General features: G+C 36.8%; 2 protein-coding genes across 2 annotated transcripts in view; both read left to right on the top strand.

The window, feature by feature from the left end:
* Ndufaf2 (NADH:ubiquinone oxidoreductase complex assembly factor 2) overlaps positions 1-21,232 on the top strand; it is a 172,573-nt gene that overhangs the window by 54,665 nt on the left and 96,676 nt on the right. The window lies entirely within an intron of this gene.
* The window catches only part of LOC101973121 (uncharacterized), a 112,008-nt gene that overhangs the window by 54,667 nt on the left and 36,109 nt on the right, over positions 1-21,232 (top strand). Inside the window, exon 3 of the mRNA XM_021722504.3 lies at positions 843-5,482. Coding sequence (XP_021578179.3) covers positions 5,424-5,482 — 59 coding nt within the window. The 5' untranslated portion in view covers positions 843-5,423. The remainder of the gene's footprint in view (positions 1-842; positions 5,483-21,232) is intronic.

Genomic DNA, 21,232 nt, shown 5'->3' with positions numbered 1-21,232 from the left:
AGCTGTAATATCTAAATTTTAACTTCTAAGTAGAAGTTAAAATGTGTTGAACTAATTAAAATGCAGAATTTTATTTATTATCTACCTAATACATAGAATATATATAGGTAGATAATAAATAAAATTCTGCATTTTAATTAGTATTATATTAGGTAGATAATAGATAAACCACAAAACTCTGGCTTAACAGAGTTTTTGAGTCAGGAAGCTTCCATTTATCTTAAATTAACATCCCTTGGGGAAAAATGTTCAGGAAGGGCGAGGGAAGAAGAAAATTGAGGCTCATGGATGATGTTAAGGGAAAACCTGGAAGAGGCATATATCACTCACATCCATATTGTATCAGCCAGAACCCAATTGTTTGGCCCTACCTAACTGTATGCAAAGCTGGGAAATGTAGAAGAACTTGTGTGTATTTTATGAGTGCTGTCTCTGATATAGACTGTAAAATTCGGTTAGGTGAATGTTTATTGCAAACCATATGTAGGGAACTTTCTGTGCACAAGGATGAATAAGTCCTGGTTTCTTCAAGTGGATTATACTCTAGTACTCATTGCTTGTATTTAGTTCTAGATTAGCAGAACAAATCCATTGCCTGTTTTTAGTATTATGAGACTAATAACTATCTTTCAAAACAGCCAAATGATTTATTTTTACCATCTGTATCAGTTAGAATTTGGGCAAGAAGCATATGGCACATTCAGATTTTTTAAACTTAGGGGAGTTTAATCAAGTGTCTCTGTAAAGGTATGGACAAGGTCTAGGAGGGAAGCCACAAGGTATAGGAAAGCATAAATGTAGTACTCACAGGCCAACATCAGAATGTCTTTATTATTTCTAAGGCTGAAAGCGTGAGAAGTGGTTTCTGGGATTTGGCATCAGTATTGTGACCTTGGGCCAAGAAAAATAATCAGGACATTTGACTGTATATGGCAGGAGCCAGCAAGGTAAACTCTTTAGTGTCATTCTTGTTTTCTCCTTCAGTCTCCTGTTGATGTTCCCTATTAGCTGAATTCCACCAAAAGCTAGAGAGCAAGAGAACCTGTTGATATAATCCATGCTAGGTAGCTTTCTGGAACAGAAAGCAGAAGGGTGGAGACTTGATCTGGATGAGCAAATGCAAGCCATCCTAAATTATTTTTCATGTATTTAGCAAATACTTTCAAGGCTCCATTAATTGCAAAGGTGTAAGAACTGTGGGTCATATATAAAGGAATGTCTGTTTCTTCAGGGATCTTGCCCTCTAATAAGGGAGAAGAAACCACCAATAGAAACTAAATTTAAAGATTAGTCTCTATAAGATTTGTGTTCAGGCAGAGGTTGAATGCCACATGAAGCATTAGATGAAGCTTAAGTGTAGTAGTTCAGAAGAGGAATTATTAATGTATACCTGAATTTTTAGGGAAGGTTTTGTGCAGAAAACAGAACTTGAATTTGGTCAATGAAGGGTTGACAGATTTTTTTTTTTTTTTTTGTAGTAAGGATGGAAGATAGAATCATATAGCATATAACTTGCTAAGGGTATGAATTAGAGTCTCATTGAAGGTGGTAATTCATTCAAGGTTAGTGAGAGATAAGTTTAGAAATAGTTTGAGATTAGGCTTTAGAGGGTCTTAAAGAACAAGATCAGAATTTGTGCTTTTTAAAAATTGTCCTAATTACCTGCAATAAGTTACTAGGTGTTGTGTGGTAAAGGAATTCTACAGTGAAGAGGAAAGAAATGATAGCATGACTGGGTAAAGTATAAATGATGGGGCGGGCAGGCATTGAGCGGGGATCAACGATGGTACAAACTGTGACTTTCAGGCCTAAATCATCCAGCTCTGAGTTAGTTAAACTTCAGTCTATAATGTTCACATAATATCAGGAATAAAGTATTTAAAACAGCATAAAAAGATTGAATGAGAGTACACAGGAAGCAACATTATGCCTATTCTGCAAATGAGTTTGAAAGATTATGTCCTAGAAATATTTGTACATTATCACACTGGTGTCAAAACTGGTTGAGATTCAAACTAGAAGAGCTGTGTTCTGACCAAACAAGATTGATTCACTGAACTGTTGGAATTTGTACACAGCCAACATAAACTATATATTTATTGGTCTTACCTGTAACCACACACCTTTTATGCCCCCTAGTAAAGAATTTTGGCACAGACTGGTTTAGAATAAGAGCCAATTGTGTCTTATTTATTTGGAGTATTATTAAAAGCAATCACCTAAAAACATGCTTGTTTTTATAGCATGTTTCTTAACACCTTTCAAACCAAAGTCATGTTAGGAATCATTTGCTTAGTGTTTGTTTAGAGCCACATACTAAAAGAAACTTGTGTTAGATAAACAGGTGAATGCTAAGTAAATCTTTATTAAATCATAATTTGTTATTAAGTCATAATTCATCACCAGGAGGGAGCAGCAGCTCTATAATGTTGTATGTAGTTATGCTTCTTAATTGATGTTCTCTTTGCAGCTGTAATATTCTCTTTCATTTTAAATCATATGCTTGCTGTCATTTTCCCATTTCTCCTCTTTGCATGAATGCTTTTTTGTTTATCTTTTTATTGTGTTTTTATTTATAGAAGACAAAGTATAATGTAATGTTTCTTTCTTATTGCTTGCTAAATTCCTTGTTTAAATGCTAAATTACTCCTTTAATGTAGTTTTGGGATAAATTTGCTGAAAATATTCAGTGCTTATATTTTCAGTTTTGAATTTATTCATATTGTGACAGTAATTGGTAGAAAACTGTTTCTCACAGCTGACAGGCCAAAGAAAAAAAAAAGCTTGGGGACAAAGCTACCACATGCCAGAGTGCTGAGGACCCATCAGATATTTAAGGAAGTGGCATTTGTACTTGCATTATTTAAACTACTAATGGAAAAAGAAATGGGAAGAGACCTTATTTGTACCAAGCATATTATAAAATTCATTTTCTGAAGACTCATGTTTTTTGAAAAAGGTATATCTATAAGACATTTTATAAAGCTCACAAACCAAGTAGATAAGTTCATCTGAAAAACAACTGGATATCATGAATGCTATGACATATATCTTTTTTAAAATCCAAAAACCCCTAGCAATTGGTTTTTAAGTTCAAATTTCAAACGGAATCTGTGTCAATTTTATCATTTTCTACTACAGAAATACTATTTAATAAATCCTATAACAATATAACCCTTTTTTTTACCACTTACTTTAGACCATTGGTGGTCAGACTGACTTGGGGGACCTCTTGAGTCTTTAAGAATCCCCCAAGTGATGACCTAGCTGGCCTTTTGTCTTAATGATTATGGCTGTGTTCCTATTCTTTCTGGCTAGAATGAACAATCATACTTAGTAAAATCCACAGCATCTGATTGATGTTTCATCAAAGAGAAAACAATTTTGCCCTTAATTCTCATGTGGTTTGCTGGGGAAGCAGGAATGAATGCAACAGTCATCCCTAGTTTATTTTGTTATTTTTAATAGTCCATGGGCTAAACTTTGAAGAGCCTTTGGAACTTTTGAATATTCTATTAAAATCATCTTCATTTGTTGTTGGAGTGAAGATTTATAAAACTCCTAACTGAAAAACTGAAGAACTTTTAAGAAGTTGCTGAATTGTCAAATACTTGAATGTAATAATTACACATTCGGACAAATGTATTTTTGCTTTTTTCCCTCATAGGTAGCCAGTGTACTGGACTGAGTAGTGTTCCCCCAAAATTCATCTCAAAAGGTGACCTTATTTGGTAATAGGAACTTTGCAGACATAATTAAGATAGGGTCAATCTGGATTAGAGTAAGCCCAAAGTCTATGACTAGTGTCCTGAGAAAAGGAAAGGATATATACAGGGATGAAAGCCATATGAAAGTGGAAGCAGAAATTGGTATGATGCAGCTACAAGCCAAGGGAGCCCCAAGGAAAATCAGGAGCCACTAGAAGAGGCAAAGAAGGATTCTTCCTTAGTGCCTTCAGGGAGAACATGCCCTTCCTGCACCTTGAGTTTGGATTTTTAGCCTCCAGAACTGAGACAACAAATTTCCTTGAAAGTAGAAACATGTCATAGTCAACTTTGTAAAGTGAGCACATAATTCATTATTCCCCACATATTTGTTACCATATAATTAACTGGGTGGGCATTCTTATTTTTTAAGATTCCCTAGTATATTCTTCATGTACAAATATGTTAATTTTTTTATTAAATATGCATGTTTGAGGGACTGAAGTATAAATAACCCTAGGATATTCTATATTGAAAAAGGTGTAAATAATTACCAGATTTGAATTTTTGTAGTTAAACAAAGATATGCTAACTATTATTACACTTTCAAATCTCAGTCATGTAAAGGTAAGTCCCTAAAGGACTTCCAACCTGAATTCTCCAAAGAATATTTAATTTGTCACACTTTTACAGTAATATTATAGGGTACAGTTGAAAATAACTGCTTAACTATCAAAAATTTGGTTCATAGCATGGATTATTTAGTAAGAAAACACAATTTTTAAAGTTTAGAAAAAAGACTAAAAATGTAATTTAGAGTAACATGGTATTTTATAAAGAACTGAGATTCAAAAATAATATCAAAGTGAGTATATAGAATTAAAAAAATTTTTAATCATATAGAGTTAGTTCTATGGCTGGGATTGTGGCTTAGTGGTACTGCACTCACCTAGCACATTCAAGGCCCTGGGTTCGATCCTCAGCACCACATAAAAATAAATAAAATAAAGGTATTGTGTCCAACTGCAACTAAAAAATAAGTATTGACAAAAGAGTTCTATAACGTACAACCTACATTTCTAAGTTATGAAAAGTGATCATTAAATATTCTTATGTCCCAGTGTAAACATTCCCCATTTACTTGTATTATTCTTATCTTTCTTTAACTTTAAGTAGTTTTAAAATGGTGCTTTGAATATTTTTTATCCATGAGATGAAATATAACCAACAGAGGCCCTAATAACTGTTGGAGTTAGTTGGAGGTTGTTTTCACTTATCCCAATTATTTTATTTTATGAATTTTAATATACAGAGATTTCCAGTGTTTATATTAAATTTTTACATTTCTTAAGACGATATAGGTAAAGACATATTAATCATTTAATTTATTACAGGAAATGGACCAGCACTGGAATAAAAGAATGCCAACTTTGAAACTTGGCAGACTTAAATATATGATTCTCTTAGTTATAGAAAATAATGAATTATGAATTATTAGGAGAATTTAGTTTATCCAACTGGGTAAATAAACCTCCATTGTAATTTTTAAATTCTTATATGTCCATGGACAGACATTCAAATTATTTCTCATAAGGAGAAAAGAGTCATTATTTCTAGTTTGTAGATGATATTCTTTCCAGACATATTCACCATGGGTTCTAGAGGAACGTGAAGATTTTAAGGACCACTTAATAATTATTTTCTTTCTGCTTTTCAATAATGCTTTCACATGCCATGAATCAAAATGAAAATCCCTGTGGAAGCCATGGGCAAACCAGGTATGCTTCTTAAAGCTTGACAGTTTCTCTGACAAAACTGAGTGAATCATATGGGTAAAATTATCCATAATTAACTCAAATTAAATAACCAGATATGACCAAGTGGATTTGTTAGGAATATGCAGGAGTTTTTAACTTGAGTTCAAAATTTGTCTCCTATAAACGAGTAATTGCATGTTGGTACTTTCAGTTTCTCCTAAACCAAATGCTCACTTTTAAAAGATCTTTTGCATAAATTATGGTATATATAATCCCTGTAATTGTAAAAAATATGAGGATATGTATTAATATGAAAAAATTTCTAATGTATATTATTATATAAAAAGGAAAAATACAGAACACTTTTTTAGAGTAAGCCATTAGTGGAAAAACAAAAGGGGCAAGTGAGTTTGTGTATGTTATAGAAACACACATACATTTATATTGACTGTGTATATAAAAAATAGTCTATTGAAGGATAAGTTTCAACTGGATTGCCAGTTGTGTATGTGCAGAAATGGGAACTCAGCAAATAGGACTGCATGGAGATAATTTTTCCTTATATATTTTATTCTGTTAAGATGTATTCATGTTTGAACTATGTGAATATATTAGTCAAAAATATAAGATAGACAGATAATAAGTATGGTGGTGAGGGTAGGGATGTAGCTTATTGGTAGAGTGCTTGCCTAGCATGGATGAGGCCTAGGTTCAATTCCCAGTACAAATATATAGTATTTATATAAATGTTGATAAATGATTTTCAGAAAATCTAGGAAGCAGAAAACATATTTTAAAATGGTTACATATGGGCTGGGCTGGGGCTCAGTGGTAGCTCACTTGACTGGCATGTGTGAGGCACTGGGTTTGATTCTTAGCACCACATACAAATAAATAAATATCTATCAACAACTTAAAAATATTATTGAAAAAATCAAATAAATGTCAAAAAAAATGGCTACATTCATCTAGACAATGAAGCATTATTCAGAAATGAACCAAAAAGAAATAAGCTTTTGAACCATGAAAAGACATGGGAGAAACTTAAATACATATTACTAAGTGAAAAACCCAATGTGAAAATGTTACATATTATGTGATTCCACCCATATGACATTTTGTGAAAGGCAAAGCTATGGAGATAATAAAAATATCAATGGTTGCCATGGGTTAGGGAGAAGGGAGGGATAAAGAGGCAGAACAGAGAGGATTCTTAATACAGTGGAACCTACTTTGATACTGTAATGATGAGATCATGTCATCAAAAATTTGTTCAAACCATAAAATGTACACCAAGAATGAATCCCCAATGTAAACTAACGTATAGGCTGGATGATAATGATATGTCAATGTAGATTTTCTCATTTATAACAAATGTGCCACCCTGGTATGGGATACTGATAATGGGGGAGGCTCTGATGTATAAAAGTAGGGGATATGTGTATCCCCTGTATCTTTGCTCAGTATTGCTGTGTACCTAAAACTGCTCTAAAATATAAGAGCTATTGAATGATTTTACCTGAGAATTAATATGAATTAATCAATAAAATATGTAAAGCAACTTATGTATAAGCCATTATGATAGGTATTATTGAAGCCACCAAGAAACTACAAGACAAAGTCACAGCCTTCTGAACATATACATAGTTACATCACAAAAATATTCACTTTATAAAAGAATTCTTTACATCATGGTACAACTGTGCTCTTCCTTCAGAGTCTTTCAATCAGATTAACTTTGTGTTTCTTCCAACCCTTTGTATAAAATTTAAGTTCTAAATTGTATCTTCTGGTTATTTCCCTCTAGTTGTTCCCTATTCTATTTGTAGGTTTTATAAAAAAACGAGGATCAAACATGAAAACTGGTGCTCTAGCTTGGTGCATCTATTTCTGATAACTATTTTTGCAATTGAGCTAGCCTTTGTGATAACAGTCCAACTGCTGACACCTGTGATTATTGAACTTCTTCTCTGCTATTGGCAAACAGGATGTGTTCTATGTAGGTTCCTGCTTGGTAAGGCAGCACAGCAATCATGTAGTTTTATTTCACAGATTTCCCCATCTATTCTATGAGACCATCTTTCTACAGTGGGACCACCCTTTTATTATGAACCTTGAGGAAATACACCTCCTATAGAATCCCTTTCTGTCCAAAACACAGGACCTTCTGGTAAACATCAATAGGTCATTGTTGAGTTTAACTGTGTCTTCAGTAAACTTGCCCTTCCACCTCAAAAGCAGATGAACTGAACCATAAAACTGACAGATTTCCCTGTGATGGAGAAGTAGTTGGATAGGCTTTTAAATTAAATGAGGTGGCTTATTAGGTATATCATTCCACTGAGAACAGAAGCTTGGACATAATTATATCTTTTACAGTATGTATGTTTGACTTTTTTAAATGGTGAATATGGTGAATACTCTGAAAATGATTAGAATCTTTTCCTAGATTTTAACTACTTGATAATCAAAAGGTAAAGAACTCAATGTGGTAACTTTTTTTCAGGAGATTTAATCGTTTATGATTGCATCATCCCACAATTATAATTTAAATTTTATTTATTAGGTACTGGGGATTAATCCAAGGGGTATGTAACTACTAATCCACATCCCCAGACCTGTTTTACATTTTATTTACAGTCTCTCTAAGTTGTTTTAGGGCCTTGATAAGTTGCTGAGACTAGCTTTGAACTTGAACTCGTTCTTGTCTCAGCCTCCCAAGATACTGGGACTATGGGCGTGTGTCAGTGTACCCAGCCACAATTACAATTTTAAGTGATAGATTTTTCTTTTAGTTCCAGATCTTTTTTTTTTTTTTTTTTTACACAAAAGTCTCATGTGCAAACAAACTAACTAAAAGTGGAGCTCTTTTGTTTGAAATGAAGAGTTTGATGGAGGAAGGAGTATGTTTCCCCAGAACCTTACCCTCTAGTCTCCCATGGCCCTCTTAAGCAGTACTTGAACTATTTTCATGGAATCTTTAAGGGTTTTAATTCACCTGTTATTCATCAAGAAAAGTCAAATAGAAGTATGCCGCAGTCTGGCTGGGCACAATTCACGAGCCACTTGTCAAGCAGGAATGAACTTTATTTTTAGAACGCACGCCGCACCATGCGAGCTCTCCAGGAATTCCCTCAGAGCCCAAATGCCACCACCCGCTCCTCCAGCAAGCCTCTGAACTGGCCCTCTTCCCACTCTTGACGCCGATTGGCTGGGTTGCATGGGCATATCCAAAAGAGTCCCCCAATGAGGAGCTCCATGGTCTGAAAGGGTGGGGAAACAGCGCAATGAGCTTCACCGCAGAGGAGCCAATCAGCTAGAAGTTTGCTGGGGCCACTTCGGCTGTGGCTCTCAACATCTCCCCCTCTCTGTTTAATTAAACAACAAGCATGTGGCTTAGGGACCGTGCCTGTCTTAGGTTGTCCAATACTACATATGGTCCTTACCCATCATCGGATGAGCTGACCTCAAGGCGTCAGCCTCCTGTCTTAGGTTGGTACCACTGCAGTTGGATCTTACCCGTCATTGACTACCAGTCCAGCACATAGCCACACCTGTGGATAGGCCTTTGTACCAGTGGGGGGGTAAGGTTCTTTCCCTCACCTCTGTTGGCCCCCAAAGTTTAGCTGAACGACCATCACAAGCAGAAGGGGGGAGGATACACCAAGACAATTGACAGCTCCTTTTGGAAAAATTGTACCACCGATGACACCATCAGCAAAAATACCCTGGCACTACCACAAGTCGCTGCACCAACAGATAGTTCACAATGCATACAAGTAATACATAGTCAAAGCAAGTTCTGCAAGCAGTTCAGTGATAGCTATTGCAGAAGCTGTAGTTTGGTTTTATCTTTGTCTTCACTGGCACTGGGATAAAGATAGGAATTCTGCAATAATGGCTAAAGAAAAAATTATGTAACATTCCAGCAGGCACTAAAAGAAAACAATTTTCTGAACAATTTACATTATCCTGAACAGAATCATTAAATAGAATGAAAAGGAAAGGTGAAACTAAACAAACAGATCTGTTAACCTCCTTTTTTGTTCACGTATTAAAACAATCCTCAACACCTGTTTACCCAATTTAAATTAAACCATTTACATCACGTGAATAAGAAAAAAAATGTTTGGATCCATTTTTTTCATGAGCGCTCATCATATATGATATGGACATACGCACATACAAACATACAACACAAAACACAAGTGTGCACATATAATACATACAACACATAACATATAGTAAAGGCCTTGTACTTTTTACAGGTGAAATCTCCATTGCAATGTTTAAAAACTCCATAGTCAAAAAATAGAACTGATCAGCAAAACATTAACCTAGATCTGTATGAGCTTAAAAAATAGAACTTCATGATGTGGGAAAGGGCAATAATAAAATAGATATTGAAAAAAAGCATCCTGGTTTCATTAGCCTCCAGGTTTGGGAGAACCACTGTCACAGATGTAAGGATAGCCAAACTGCAGTTCTAGATATCAGCTGTTATGGATTTGAGCCAAATCATATTCTTTTTGGTCTGTAGAAATTGCTTTGGTTAGTCTCTCTGGAATCCAAATCGGCTGCTGTTCTCCCTGTGGAAACACACAAACAGACCCCCGACTCCAGACAATCACTGGGTCAAGATCTTAGTTAATCTCTCTGGAATCCAAAACGGCTGCTGTTCTCCATGTGGAAACACACCAACAAACTCCCAACTCCAGACAATCACTGGGTCAGGACCTTCCCATTGTCCTGTTAGAATATCCTTCCAAAGTACCTTGGGCTTATGTACATTTTTTGGACACATATGCCTTTCCACAGCACTAAGCCTTGATGAATCCAAATTTATAAAGTTTAGACTAAAAAGGGTTATTTTATCTTTGGGGAGTATATACCCCACCCCAATTCCCTCTTTTTGCTTTAATAAATACATTTTAATAGTTTGATGAGCTATTTCAACTATGTCTTGTCCCTGTAGATTGTATGGGATTCCTGTTATATGAGTAATGCCAAATGATGAGCAAAATTTTTTAAAAGAGGTAGAAATGTAACCAGGGGCATTATCTGTTTTTAACTGTTTTGGAATGCCCACAGTGGCAAAATTTTGTAAGCAATGAGCTATAATATCTTTAGTCTTTTCTCCGGCATGAAGGGAGCCCATCAAAAATCTGGAAGAAGTATCAACTGTAACATGCAAATATTTAAATTTTCCAAATTCTGGCAAGTGTATGACGTCCATCTGCCAAATATGGTTAGGTATCAGTCCTCTAGGATTAACTCTAAGATTAACTTGTGGTAAAAAGGTCACACAATTTTAACATTGTTTTATTATTTATCTAGTTAGTCCCTTAGTTATTTTAAAACGCTTTTATAAAGTATTAGCATTGACATGGAACCTTTTATGAAAATTTGTAGCTTCTTCCAGTGTAGAGAAGATATGTATGTCATGTGTAGTTTTATCTGCTAAATTATTGCACAAACTAAGGGCTCCAGGCAATCCTGTATGTGCCCTGATATGTCCTATAAAGAATGGATCTTTTCTGTCCCAGATTAGACTTTGTATAGTGGAAAACAAAGAGAAAACAGTAGAGGAATAGGAAATTCTACCAGCATCTTCAAGGAATACTATTGCATTAACTATATACTGACTATTGGAAAATAAATTAAATACAGAATCTTTAAACATCACAAAAGCTTGTAATACTGCATTAAGCTGTACCTTTTGAGCTGATTGTTTGGGTACTAAAAATGTAAAAGTTTGATCAGGGGTAACTACTGCTACTGTACCATTATTTGACCCATCAGTGAATATACTTGGAGCATTCATGATAGGTGTTTTTCTTGTCATTTTTGGAAAAATTACAGGACGCAATGACCAAAAAGACAATAAAGGATTAGATGGTAAGTGGTTATCAAATGAAACATTAGATTTGCACATTATTATTGCCCAAGTATTTAACTCATTAGCTAACTCATCAATTTGATCCATAGTATTTGGAGTAATAATTTTATTGGGAGAAATTCCAAACACTCCCTTTGCTGCTTTTATTCCTTTGAGTATTAATTGTCCTACAGCCTCAGGATACCTAGTAAGAATAGTGTTAGGAAAATAAGATAAATGTATCCGTAATAATGGACCTTCTTGCCAAAATACTCCTCTAGGAATATTTTTTGTTGGTAGTACAGTAAATAATAAAGGCAAACTTATGTCAATTCTATCCAAATGCATATTTTCTATATATGTTTCAATGATTTTTAATGTTTTTCTTGCTTCATGCGTTAACATGCGGGGTGAATTTGGATCTGACGGATTTTTTAGGATATCAAATAAAGGTCTCAATTCTCTTGTTGGTATGCCTAGATAAGGTCTTATCCAATTTATGTCTCCTAATAACTTTTGAAAGTCATTAAGTGATTTTAGTTAATCTACTCGTATTTGAATTTTTGGTGGACGGACCATGGTTGAGGATAATGGAACTCCTAAAAAATTAGTTGGAAAATTTAATTGTACTTTGTCTATTGCTATCTCTAGATTATAATTTTTAATAAGTTTGTAAGTGTGGCATAACATTCTAGCAATGTGTTTTTATCTTTGTGTGCTAATAATACATCATCCATATAGTGAAATATTTGTAGTTCAGGGTTTTGAGTTCTAAGTGGCTGGATTACTTTGTTAACATAAATGTGTCACATAGTTGGACTCTTAGCCATCCCTTGAGAGAGTACTTTCCATTCATATCTCTGATAGGACCTTCATGATTCAGTGCAGGGATAGTAAATGCAAAACACGGACTATCCTCAGGATGAATTGGAATTGAAAAAACATCTTTGGTATCTATAACTAAAACATACCAGGTTTTTGGCAAAGCAGACAATTGGGGAATCCCCTATTGAGCAGGTCCCATAATAACTATCTCATTATTAATGGTTCTTAAATCTTGCAATAATCTCCATTTACCAGATTTCTTTTTGATGACAAAACTGGGAGTATTATGGGGAGATACAGAAGGTTGTATATGTCCCTCCGCTAATTGTTGTTTGACCAGGTCATGGGCTGCTTGTATCTTTTTTTTTTTTTTTTCAGGAGCCACTGAGGAACCCATACTGGTCTTTTGGATTTCCAAGTAATTTTTATTGTCTCAGTGACCCCTCTTGAAAACCCAATCCATGTCTATCTATTTCTTGATCTATTTTTATTGGTACCACTATACTTTGTCCTTTTTCTTCCAACCCCTTTCCTTTCCTAAAACTTTGTCTAGCCATAATAGTGGGCGCATTTGAATTGGTGTCATTTGTTAGTGTTAGTCCTAATTGATCTAGGATATCTCGTTCCCATAAATTTATAGGAAGATGATCTAATACGTATGGTGTATAGTTCCCTTACATCCTTCAGGATCCTTCCAATCTAATACCATCGCACTCCTATGGGGATTAGTCGCCACTCCTAGGCCTCGAAGCGTTTGAGTGGCTTGTTGTAATGGCCAATGTTTTGGCCATTCTTGATGAGATGATGCTAAGGTCTGCACCTGTATCCAGTAGCCCATTAAATTCATGTCCTTGAATATTTAGTTTTAGCATGGGTTGAGAATCTAAATTTAAAGAAAGCATAGCCCAATCTATACCTGTGGAGCCTAATCCCCTGGAACCTCTTTCTACAGTACAACTGGAAAATTTATCATGTAGCCTGGGTATTATTAATAACTGTGCTATTCTATCTCCTGGTGAAATTACTGATATACCCCTTGGAGAACAGGCTATAATTTTTACTTCACCTTCATAATCGGGATCAATTACCCCAGGTCTTATCATAAGTCCTTTTAGAGTAGAAGAACTTCGTCCCAATAATAAGCCTACTGTTCCTTGGGGAAGAGGCCCTTTTACTCCTGTGGGAATGATTTGAACTCCCATCTCTGGAGTTAGTACTGCTATGGCGGAGGGTAGATGTCCATTCCTGCGCTTCCTCTGGATTGTCTAGTGAGGGATCTAATGGATAATATGTCCTGGGCACTACCCTGATGGTGTTGCTGGGTTCCTCCAGTGCCCCATATATTTGTGGTCATGGGGCCCAGAGCATTGGGCCCCCCTGTCCATTTTTTGGCAATGGAGCCCAATGCCTTTCTCCACAATACCATGGGTAAACACCTGGTCCTTGTCTGTTTTTTAATAATGGAGTACCCTCTATTGGGCATTCATTAGCCCAATATCTCCCTCTACAGCATCATGGGCAAATACCCGGTATTCTACCCCTTTAAAACCCTCCTCCTATGGGGCAATTCCTTTTAAAATGTCCTGTTTGTTCACAATTATAGCATGTATTTGGCCTGGCATCTAAAGCCTGTTTTACTGCAGCTGCCAAGACTTGCCCTTGTTCATTAATGTCTCTAAATAATTTAATATATGTGTTTAAATCCCCATGTTTCCATGGTCTAATGGCCTCCTTGCACCATCTGTTTGCTTGTTCATAGGCTAGCTGTTTAATTAATGGCATTGCTTCTTCTGTATCCCCAAAAACTCTGGTAGCTCTTTGAATAAGCCTATTACAAATTCAGCATAAGATTCATTAGCTCCTTGTATTACCTTAGGTAATTGACCTTGTAAATCTCCATGTCCTTGTAAGGTCTTCCATGTCCTAACTGCATCTACAGCAATTTGTGAGTATATGGCAGGATCATATGCAATTTGTTGCTGCTGACCCTCATAAGGTCCCTTTCCTAACAACATATCTAGATTTCTCTGAGGAGAACCGTCTGCTGCATTTCTCCTAGCCATCTCCATGAAAAATTCATCATTGGCAACCTTCCATAACAGGTATTGTCCTCCAGTTAGCACAGCTTTACACATACTAGTCCAATCAGCTGGCGTTGTGTTCAAGTTGATAAAGGATTCGACCATGCTTACTGTGAAGGGTGCTTGAGGACCATAGGTTGTTACAGCCTCTTTTAGCTGCTTCACTGTTTTGAAATATAAAGCATGGTGAATTCCCTTCCCTCCTGCCTGCTCAAATACAGGGCATGCTAATCTTTGAGATCCTGTCTCAGGATCCCATCTATCAACTATAGGGGTTGGGGGCCTTCCAGCATATGTTGTCTGTATAGGTGGAGCTGTTGGTTGGACACTTACATCCTCTGGTGATAGAAATGTGTTAGTAGCAGTCTCCTTTTGTAAATTCTCCCCTGATGGCTTTTTCTGCTTTAAACTTTCTTCCCCTTTCTGACGATCTTGAGAGGCCTCCTCTTTTACTTGATCTAAAATGTCTTCTCCTTGACTAAGTAAACAAGATTGTACCAACGTCCATAACAGTAATGTGTCAACTGGCAGAGTTCCTGGGCTTTTCTTTTCTATCCTTTTAAAATCTTCAACGTATGCCCTAATTGTTCTTGATATTACTGGGGTGCCTCCTTCCTCAAACAATTTACTTAACATTTTTTCGGTTTGTTTTTTTTACTAATTTTTAATGTCATATTTCCATGACAAAGATACCCCTCACTAAGATAATGCCAAACAAAACCAAGACAAAATGAAACAAATTGTGTCAGTCTTTCTATCCTCCTGAAGTGTCCATCCGTCCTTTCTCCCTATCTGTTCCTCAGACGCAAATAGTTTTTCTTTAGATCTGAGCGGTTTTTCTTCCGTCTCGCCCATCTCCAAAGACAGGCAACTTAAAACAAAAGCAAAACAAAACAAAAGAAGAATCTTAAAATTGCTACCCATCCTCTTGCCCTGCCCTTATGGGCGAGCAGTTTACCTTATCACTTACCCTCAGTCGTCCCCCATATGGCTGCCAAATGCCGCAGTCTGACTGGGCACAATTCAGGAGCCACTTGTCAAGCAGGAACGAACTATATTTTTAGATCACACGCTGCACGACGCGAGCTCTCCAGGAATTCCCTCAGAGCCCAACTTCCACCACCGGCTCCGACTCCTCCAGCAAGCCTCTCAACCGGCCCTCTTCCCGCTCTTGAGGCTGATAGGCTTGGTTCCGTGGGCAGAGCCAAAAGAGTCTCCCAATGAGGAGCTCCATGGTCTGAAAGGGCGGGGAAACAGCCCAATGAGCGTCACCGCAGAGGAGCCAATCAGCTAGAAGCTTGCTGGGGTAGCGGTGAGCCAATCAGCTTGGAGTTTCCAGGGGCCTCGGTGAGCCAATCAATTGGAAGTTTGCTTGGGCTGCTGTGAGCCAATCAGCTGGAAGTTTGCTGGGGCCTCTTCGGCTGTGGCTCTCAACAGAAGTAGGTTAGATTGATCTTATCTTCAACAACCCTAGGAGGACTGCTATAGAGCTTTTTATTTCACAGGATAGTGATTTTGATTACAAGCAATTTGGATACTTTAAAAAAGTGTGTGTACTCTTTTGCCTTGTCAGTCTACTTGTCTAGTGGAGATAGGGCCTTTTTGATCTTTAATACTACTCTGTGTACCCTGTTCCAGTGTGTGTTCTATGAAGATAATTATCTTCTGGACCTGAATTTTGATGATTAAATCCACTGTGGCCCTACCAGAAGCCAATTATGAAAAATAGGATACCTTACCTGTGGGTTACTCTTTTTGAGAATATGTATTAACATATATGAGCAATATTTATACAAATCTAGGAATGCATATCTGGAGGAATTGTTGCTCCTATTTGTACTTTGGATACAAATATTTTATTTTTAACATTTGTTTTATAATTACAAAAGTCATACAAAAAACAAATATTTATTGTAATAGAAAACAAAAGTCCACAATAATCCTTGTCCAACCCCCTGAAAAAACCAGTTTGCAATTTGTGGTTTACTTATCTTAGATGTATATAAGCACTTTCTTTCTCACTTGCATACTACAGATTAGGATTAGAGGAAGGATGGAAATGAAGGTTCTCCTCTCCTGCTGACAGATAGGGATCTCCAGAGGCCTAAAACAGAGAAGCGTGTTGCAGCTCTTACTGATGAGCTATGGCCTCCAGTGTAGGCAGCAGACCCCAGCAGCTCACCACCAATTTCTTCTTTCTGGGTTCTTGTCTCATGAATTCAAAGAATAAAATTTATAGACAAAGTAGAGTAAGTGTAAGAGTAGGTTTCATTCAAGTGTGAATAGAAAAAGAACTCCTACAGGTGAGAGGGGACCAAGGAGGGGTTACCACTTGAATGTACTACTCTATGGGTTTTATACAGCACTAGGTCAATACTATTGGCCAAATTTATGCTGATCAGGATTTAGAAAAGTACTAATGCTATTGGCTATCCCTGCAATCCCATTCATGTCTGCCCCACATCTGTTATCTGACTACTGGTAGAGAAGCCAAAGTTTGGGGTCAGCAGATCATAGATGCTGAGGGAAGATGGATGAGGTCTTCCAGTTGCAGCACTGTGTGGAGAGGGCTGGGTGGCTGCAGGATAACAGGTGGGCCTGCCCTGACTTGCCTCCCTTCAGCCCTGCACCAGTGTGGTTGTCTCTGTGCACCTGTGATCCTGTGCTTGCCACTGGAGTTTCTGGATATGCAGGCCACTGCTCTGAAGCTACATTGCTCCACCACTGCTTCTCAGTGGACATTATTGGGATGTGCAATTTCGCATCCAGGGAGTCAGGTCACAGCTCAGCTAGGAGAACCAGGCTGATGGATTCCACCTCCTTGTGATGGCAATATCCATAAAATCAAATACTACAGAAAGTTCTGGATTTTTTTTTTAACCAGCAATTAGAAGTTTTGGAGTAGCAACAAGACATTATTTCGGCTCTTGCCTCATTAGCCAGAAGCCTTTATGGGAATAGGAAGTGGATAGGGCACAATATTATTCCTTAGTTTTTCTGTTTATGCTACTAAATTTTTATCTAACAGTTAAGATACCTTTTCAATCTATATTTCTTTAATTAACAAGGTTGTGTATAATTTTCTAACTATTTACGTATTATATGAAAACCATAATTGCCGTTGGTTCATAGTTTATTTTTGTTCAGTTTTTTTTAATGTATTATTAGGATAACTTAATCCTTTCATGTTCATATGGTTAAACATTTTAACAATTTCTTTGTATTTTTATTTTGTTTGTTTTGTTTTCTTTTGTTTTTGCTTCTGAGGAGCTTATTTTTATTTTTCTCAGAAAAAAATCATATAACCTTAAAATATTTGAGTTTCCTGTTATGGATAGATGCCAATGTCTCGGCTTGGCACTGAATCATGAGCCACCACACACCTTGTAGATTCAAACAACAATCCTTTATTCCTGAACTCACACTGGCCGTGTACAAACATGTTCTGGGGCAATCCCAAAATCTCTCCGCCCAATTTACCTACTCCAGGAGGCTTTTTCCAAATCCCATTTGAATCTCAGGAGAACTGAAGCCGCAAGAACACCCTAATCCCAGCAGCAATAATCTTCAACCTCCAACTTCCCTAAAACCCCTATTGTCTTAAACCAGGAATGCCTTAAACTCAAGGAACGGGAAACTTCCTCAAGTCTGATCACCTCTAAACCCGGATCCGCCCTGGTCTTTGAGCAAGGTCACCTTACTAAAGCATACATGCAATGTCCCATTGAATGTCCTCTAAGCAGCATGGGGTACGCTGGCAAGGAGATTTTGATGCGTCATTCCTACTTGGCAATGGCCCTCAGCAGATAGAAAGGTCCTTCCCAATTCAAGATATTTTTTAAAAATCCACTAATGTCACTTATATCTGAAACATTAAACTTTAAATAAAAGTTAGCTCGAGAAAATAAAGGCTTGGGGCTGGGGTTGTGGCTCAGTGGTAGAGCACTTGCCAGCCATGTGTGAGATAATGGATTTGATCCTTAACATATAAATAAATGAATAAAATAAAGATCCATCAACAACTAAAAAAAAAGATTCTTTTTTTAAAAAAAGAATATAAAGTCTTGGACTGGAGATGTAGCTCCAATGGTAAATTGCTTGCCTAGCATGCATAAAGCCCTGGATTCAATCCCCAGCAGCACACACACACACACACAAAAAAAAAAACCTAAAAAATTAAAATACACACACATATGTATGTGATTTGCTTTTCCTACATACCAAAGGCTGTTTTATAGGTTTCTCTGCATTTATTTATCTTTAACAATATTATTTTTTGAATTTATTTTAATTATAACACAAATTTTTTATATTTATGCTGTACAATATTATAATTTGATATATTACATTGTGGGATGGTTACATCAAGCTATTTAGCATATGCATGACCTCATACTTTTTTTGTCAGTGGTGATGGTATGGCAAGAACTCTTAAAATCTACTCTTAGCAATTTTTAAATATATAGAATTTTGTTATATCAGTAGTTACCAGGGTGTACAATAGATACTTGAACTTATTCCTTCTAACTGAAACTTTGTATCTTTTAATCAAAGTATGTTTATTATTAGCTTTTTTTTTTTTTTTTTTTTTTTACACAAACAGTCTAGAGAAGGAAAGATTTATTTTGGCTCAGAGTTTCAGAGGCTTTAGTCTATGGTCAGCTGGCTCCATTGCTTTGGGTCTGAGGTGCAGCAAATAATCATGGTAGAGGGATATGGAGAAAGGAAAAATATTCACTTCATAGTAGCCAGGAAGTGGTGATCTATTTCCTCCACTTAGATCCCACCTGCTAACAATTTGCACCATTTCCCAAAAATCCATCAAATTATAAATCTATTGATAAAGTCAGACTCCTCCCAATCCAATTACTTCCCAAAAGTCTGCTCTCAGAACATTCATGCAATAAGTCAAGGTTTCAACACATGAGCTTTTGGGGTGGGGGTGGGAGTGGGGAAAGACTTCATATCCAAACCATAATAATCTGCGCATGTCCTCCACTTTCAGCCCCTGTTTCTGTTAAGTCCTATTTCTACATTTTTTTAAATTTTATTTACAGTTTACACATAAGTAAGATCATGCAGTAGTTGCTTGGCTTATTTTACTTAACATATTGTCTTCCAGGTTAATTCAAGTTGTAATAAATGACAGGATTTCATCCTTTTTATGGCTGAATAGTATTTCTGTATGTGTGTGTGTGTTCTCGCGTGCATGCAAACGCGACACATTTTCCAAACTTCCGCTATATATATTTTCTCATTCTTTATTTATTTATTACAAACAGTTTGGTTTCATATCATGGCTAGTCTATATAGTGCTGAAGAGAATACAAGAGGGCAGATTTCTTTTTCAACAAACTTGTGGCAAGCCACCCATGAGCTGTGTGTGTATGAACTATGAGCATGAGTACATGAGTGGACTGTACTGTTGTTGCCTCTCTGTTTGGGCTGGCGACCTATGCTTTTCGACCACTCTGCCTGTGATCCCCACACAGCACCTGAGATGGGTGTGTCCTTCCAAGATGTCAGTCAGTCTCCTGACCACAAGACCTCAGGAAGCTAGACTCAACCCCCCTGAAACCTGACCCTCCTCATTGGGGTGGAACTTTCTTGAGTTTCTTCCCCTCAATAGAAAGGGGCTTGAGACGGACTGGGGTTGTGGCTCAGCGGTACAGTGCTTGTCTAGCACATGTGAAGGCCCTGGGTTCAATCCTCAGCATCACGTGAAAATAAATAAATAAAATACAGGTATAAAAAAAGAAAGGGGCTTCAGAATGTCATCCTCCTCTTTTTTCTGCCTCCCTTGTGGGATCTGGAGCAGAGGAATCCCAAGAAAAAGCTATTTCCTGTGTCTCAGTGTAGTTATTTTGTGCCAACCCAAATTCACCTGGAGTGACCCTGAATGACAGTTGCGTGTCTTGGCACATACTGATTTCATTTCCTTTGGCTATAAATAGTGGGATTTTTGGATTATAGGAGAGTTCTATTTCTAGTTTTTCAAAGAACCTTCATACTTTTTTCTATAGTGGCTATACTAATGTGCTCTCCCACCTACAGTATACAAGGGTTTTCTTTTCCCTACCTCCTTATCAACATTTATTGTTTTTTGTTTTTTGGTTTTTTTTAATAATAAAAGCTCTGCCTCACATGTGTGAGGCACTGGGTTCAATCCTCAGCACCACATAAAAATAAATAGACATTTTGTGTCCAACTAAAACCAATTCTTTCTTAAAAAGCCATTCTAATAGGTATAGGGTGATATCAGTGTCTTAAGTTTATATTTCCCTGATTATTAGTGATGCTAAACGTTTTTATCTATGCCTGTTGCCATTTCTACGTCTTTCAAAAAATGTTTCTTTCTCCCTCTCCCTCCCCCTCCCACAGTAGAATATCATTCAGTTGTGAAAAAAAGAATGAAATTCTATCTTTTGCAACAACATGGAAGGAGCAGAAGGGCATTATGTTAAGTAGAATAAGTCAGGCACAGAAAGACAACTACCCCATGTTCTCATATGTGAAAGCTAAAAATTGATTTCCTAGAAGTGGAAAGTAGAAGATTGTTACTAGACCCTGGGAAGGATCTAGTAATGATGTGGAAAAGGATATGGAAAAGGGATGTGGAGAGAGGATAGTTTAAGAGGTAAAGGGGTGCAGTTATATAGGAGATATTGCAATGTTCTGTCTTATGCTAGATGAATCAACAACGGTGGGGCTAACTTAGGGTAGTCATTCCCACTCCAAATTGGAGAAATAGGTAAGAAGAAAGGAGTAGGATCAACGGGAGATAATAACCATCACTTTAGCATGCCTGGCAAATAACCCATCCATACTTACTCATTGCTTTATAGATCTAAGGTAGACTACATGATAGTGTTCACTGCTCTGGGGTGTAATTGTGCTTTAATTACACCCCAAATAAAGAAGAGACCCCCATGATTGTGAGGTAATTGTTCTGCCCAGATGCTCAGCCCAGATCATATCTGTTTCCAA

Source organism: Ictidomys tridecemlineatus, chromosome 1 (assembly GCF_052094955.1).
Source record: "Ictidomys tridecemlineatus isolate mIctTri1 chromosome 1, mIctTri1.hap1, whole genome shotgun sequence".
In the NCBI taxonomy this organism is placed as follows: domain Eukaryota; kingdom Metazoa; phylum Chordata; class Mammalia; order Rodentia; family Sciuridae; genus Ictidomys; species Ictidomys tridecemlineatus.
This window is presented reverse-complemented; position numbering and strand designations above follow the sequence as displayed.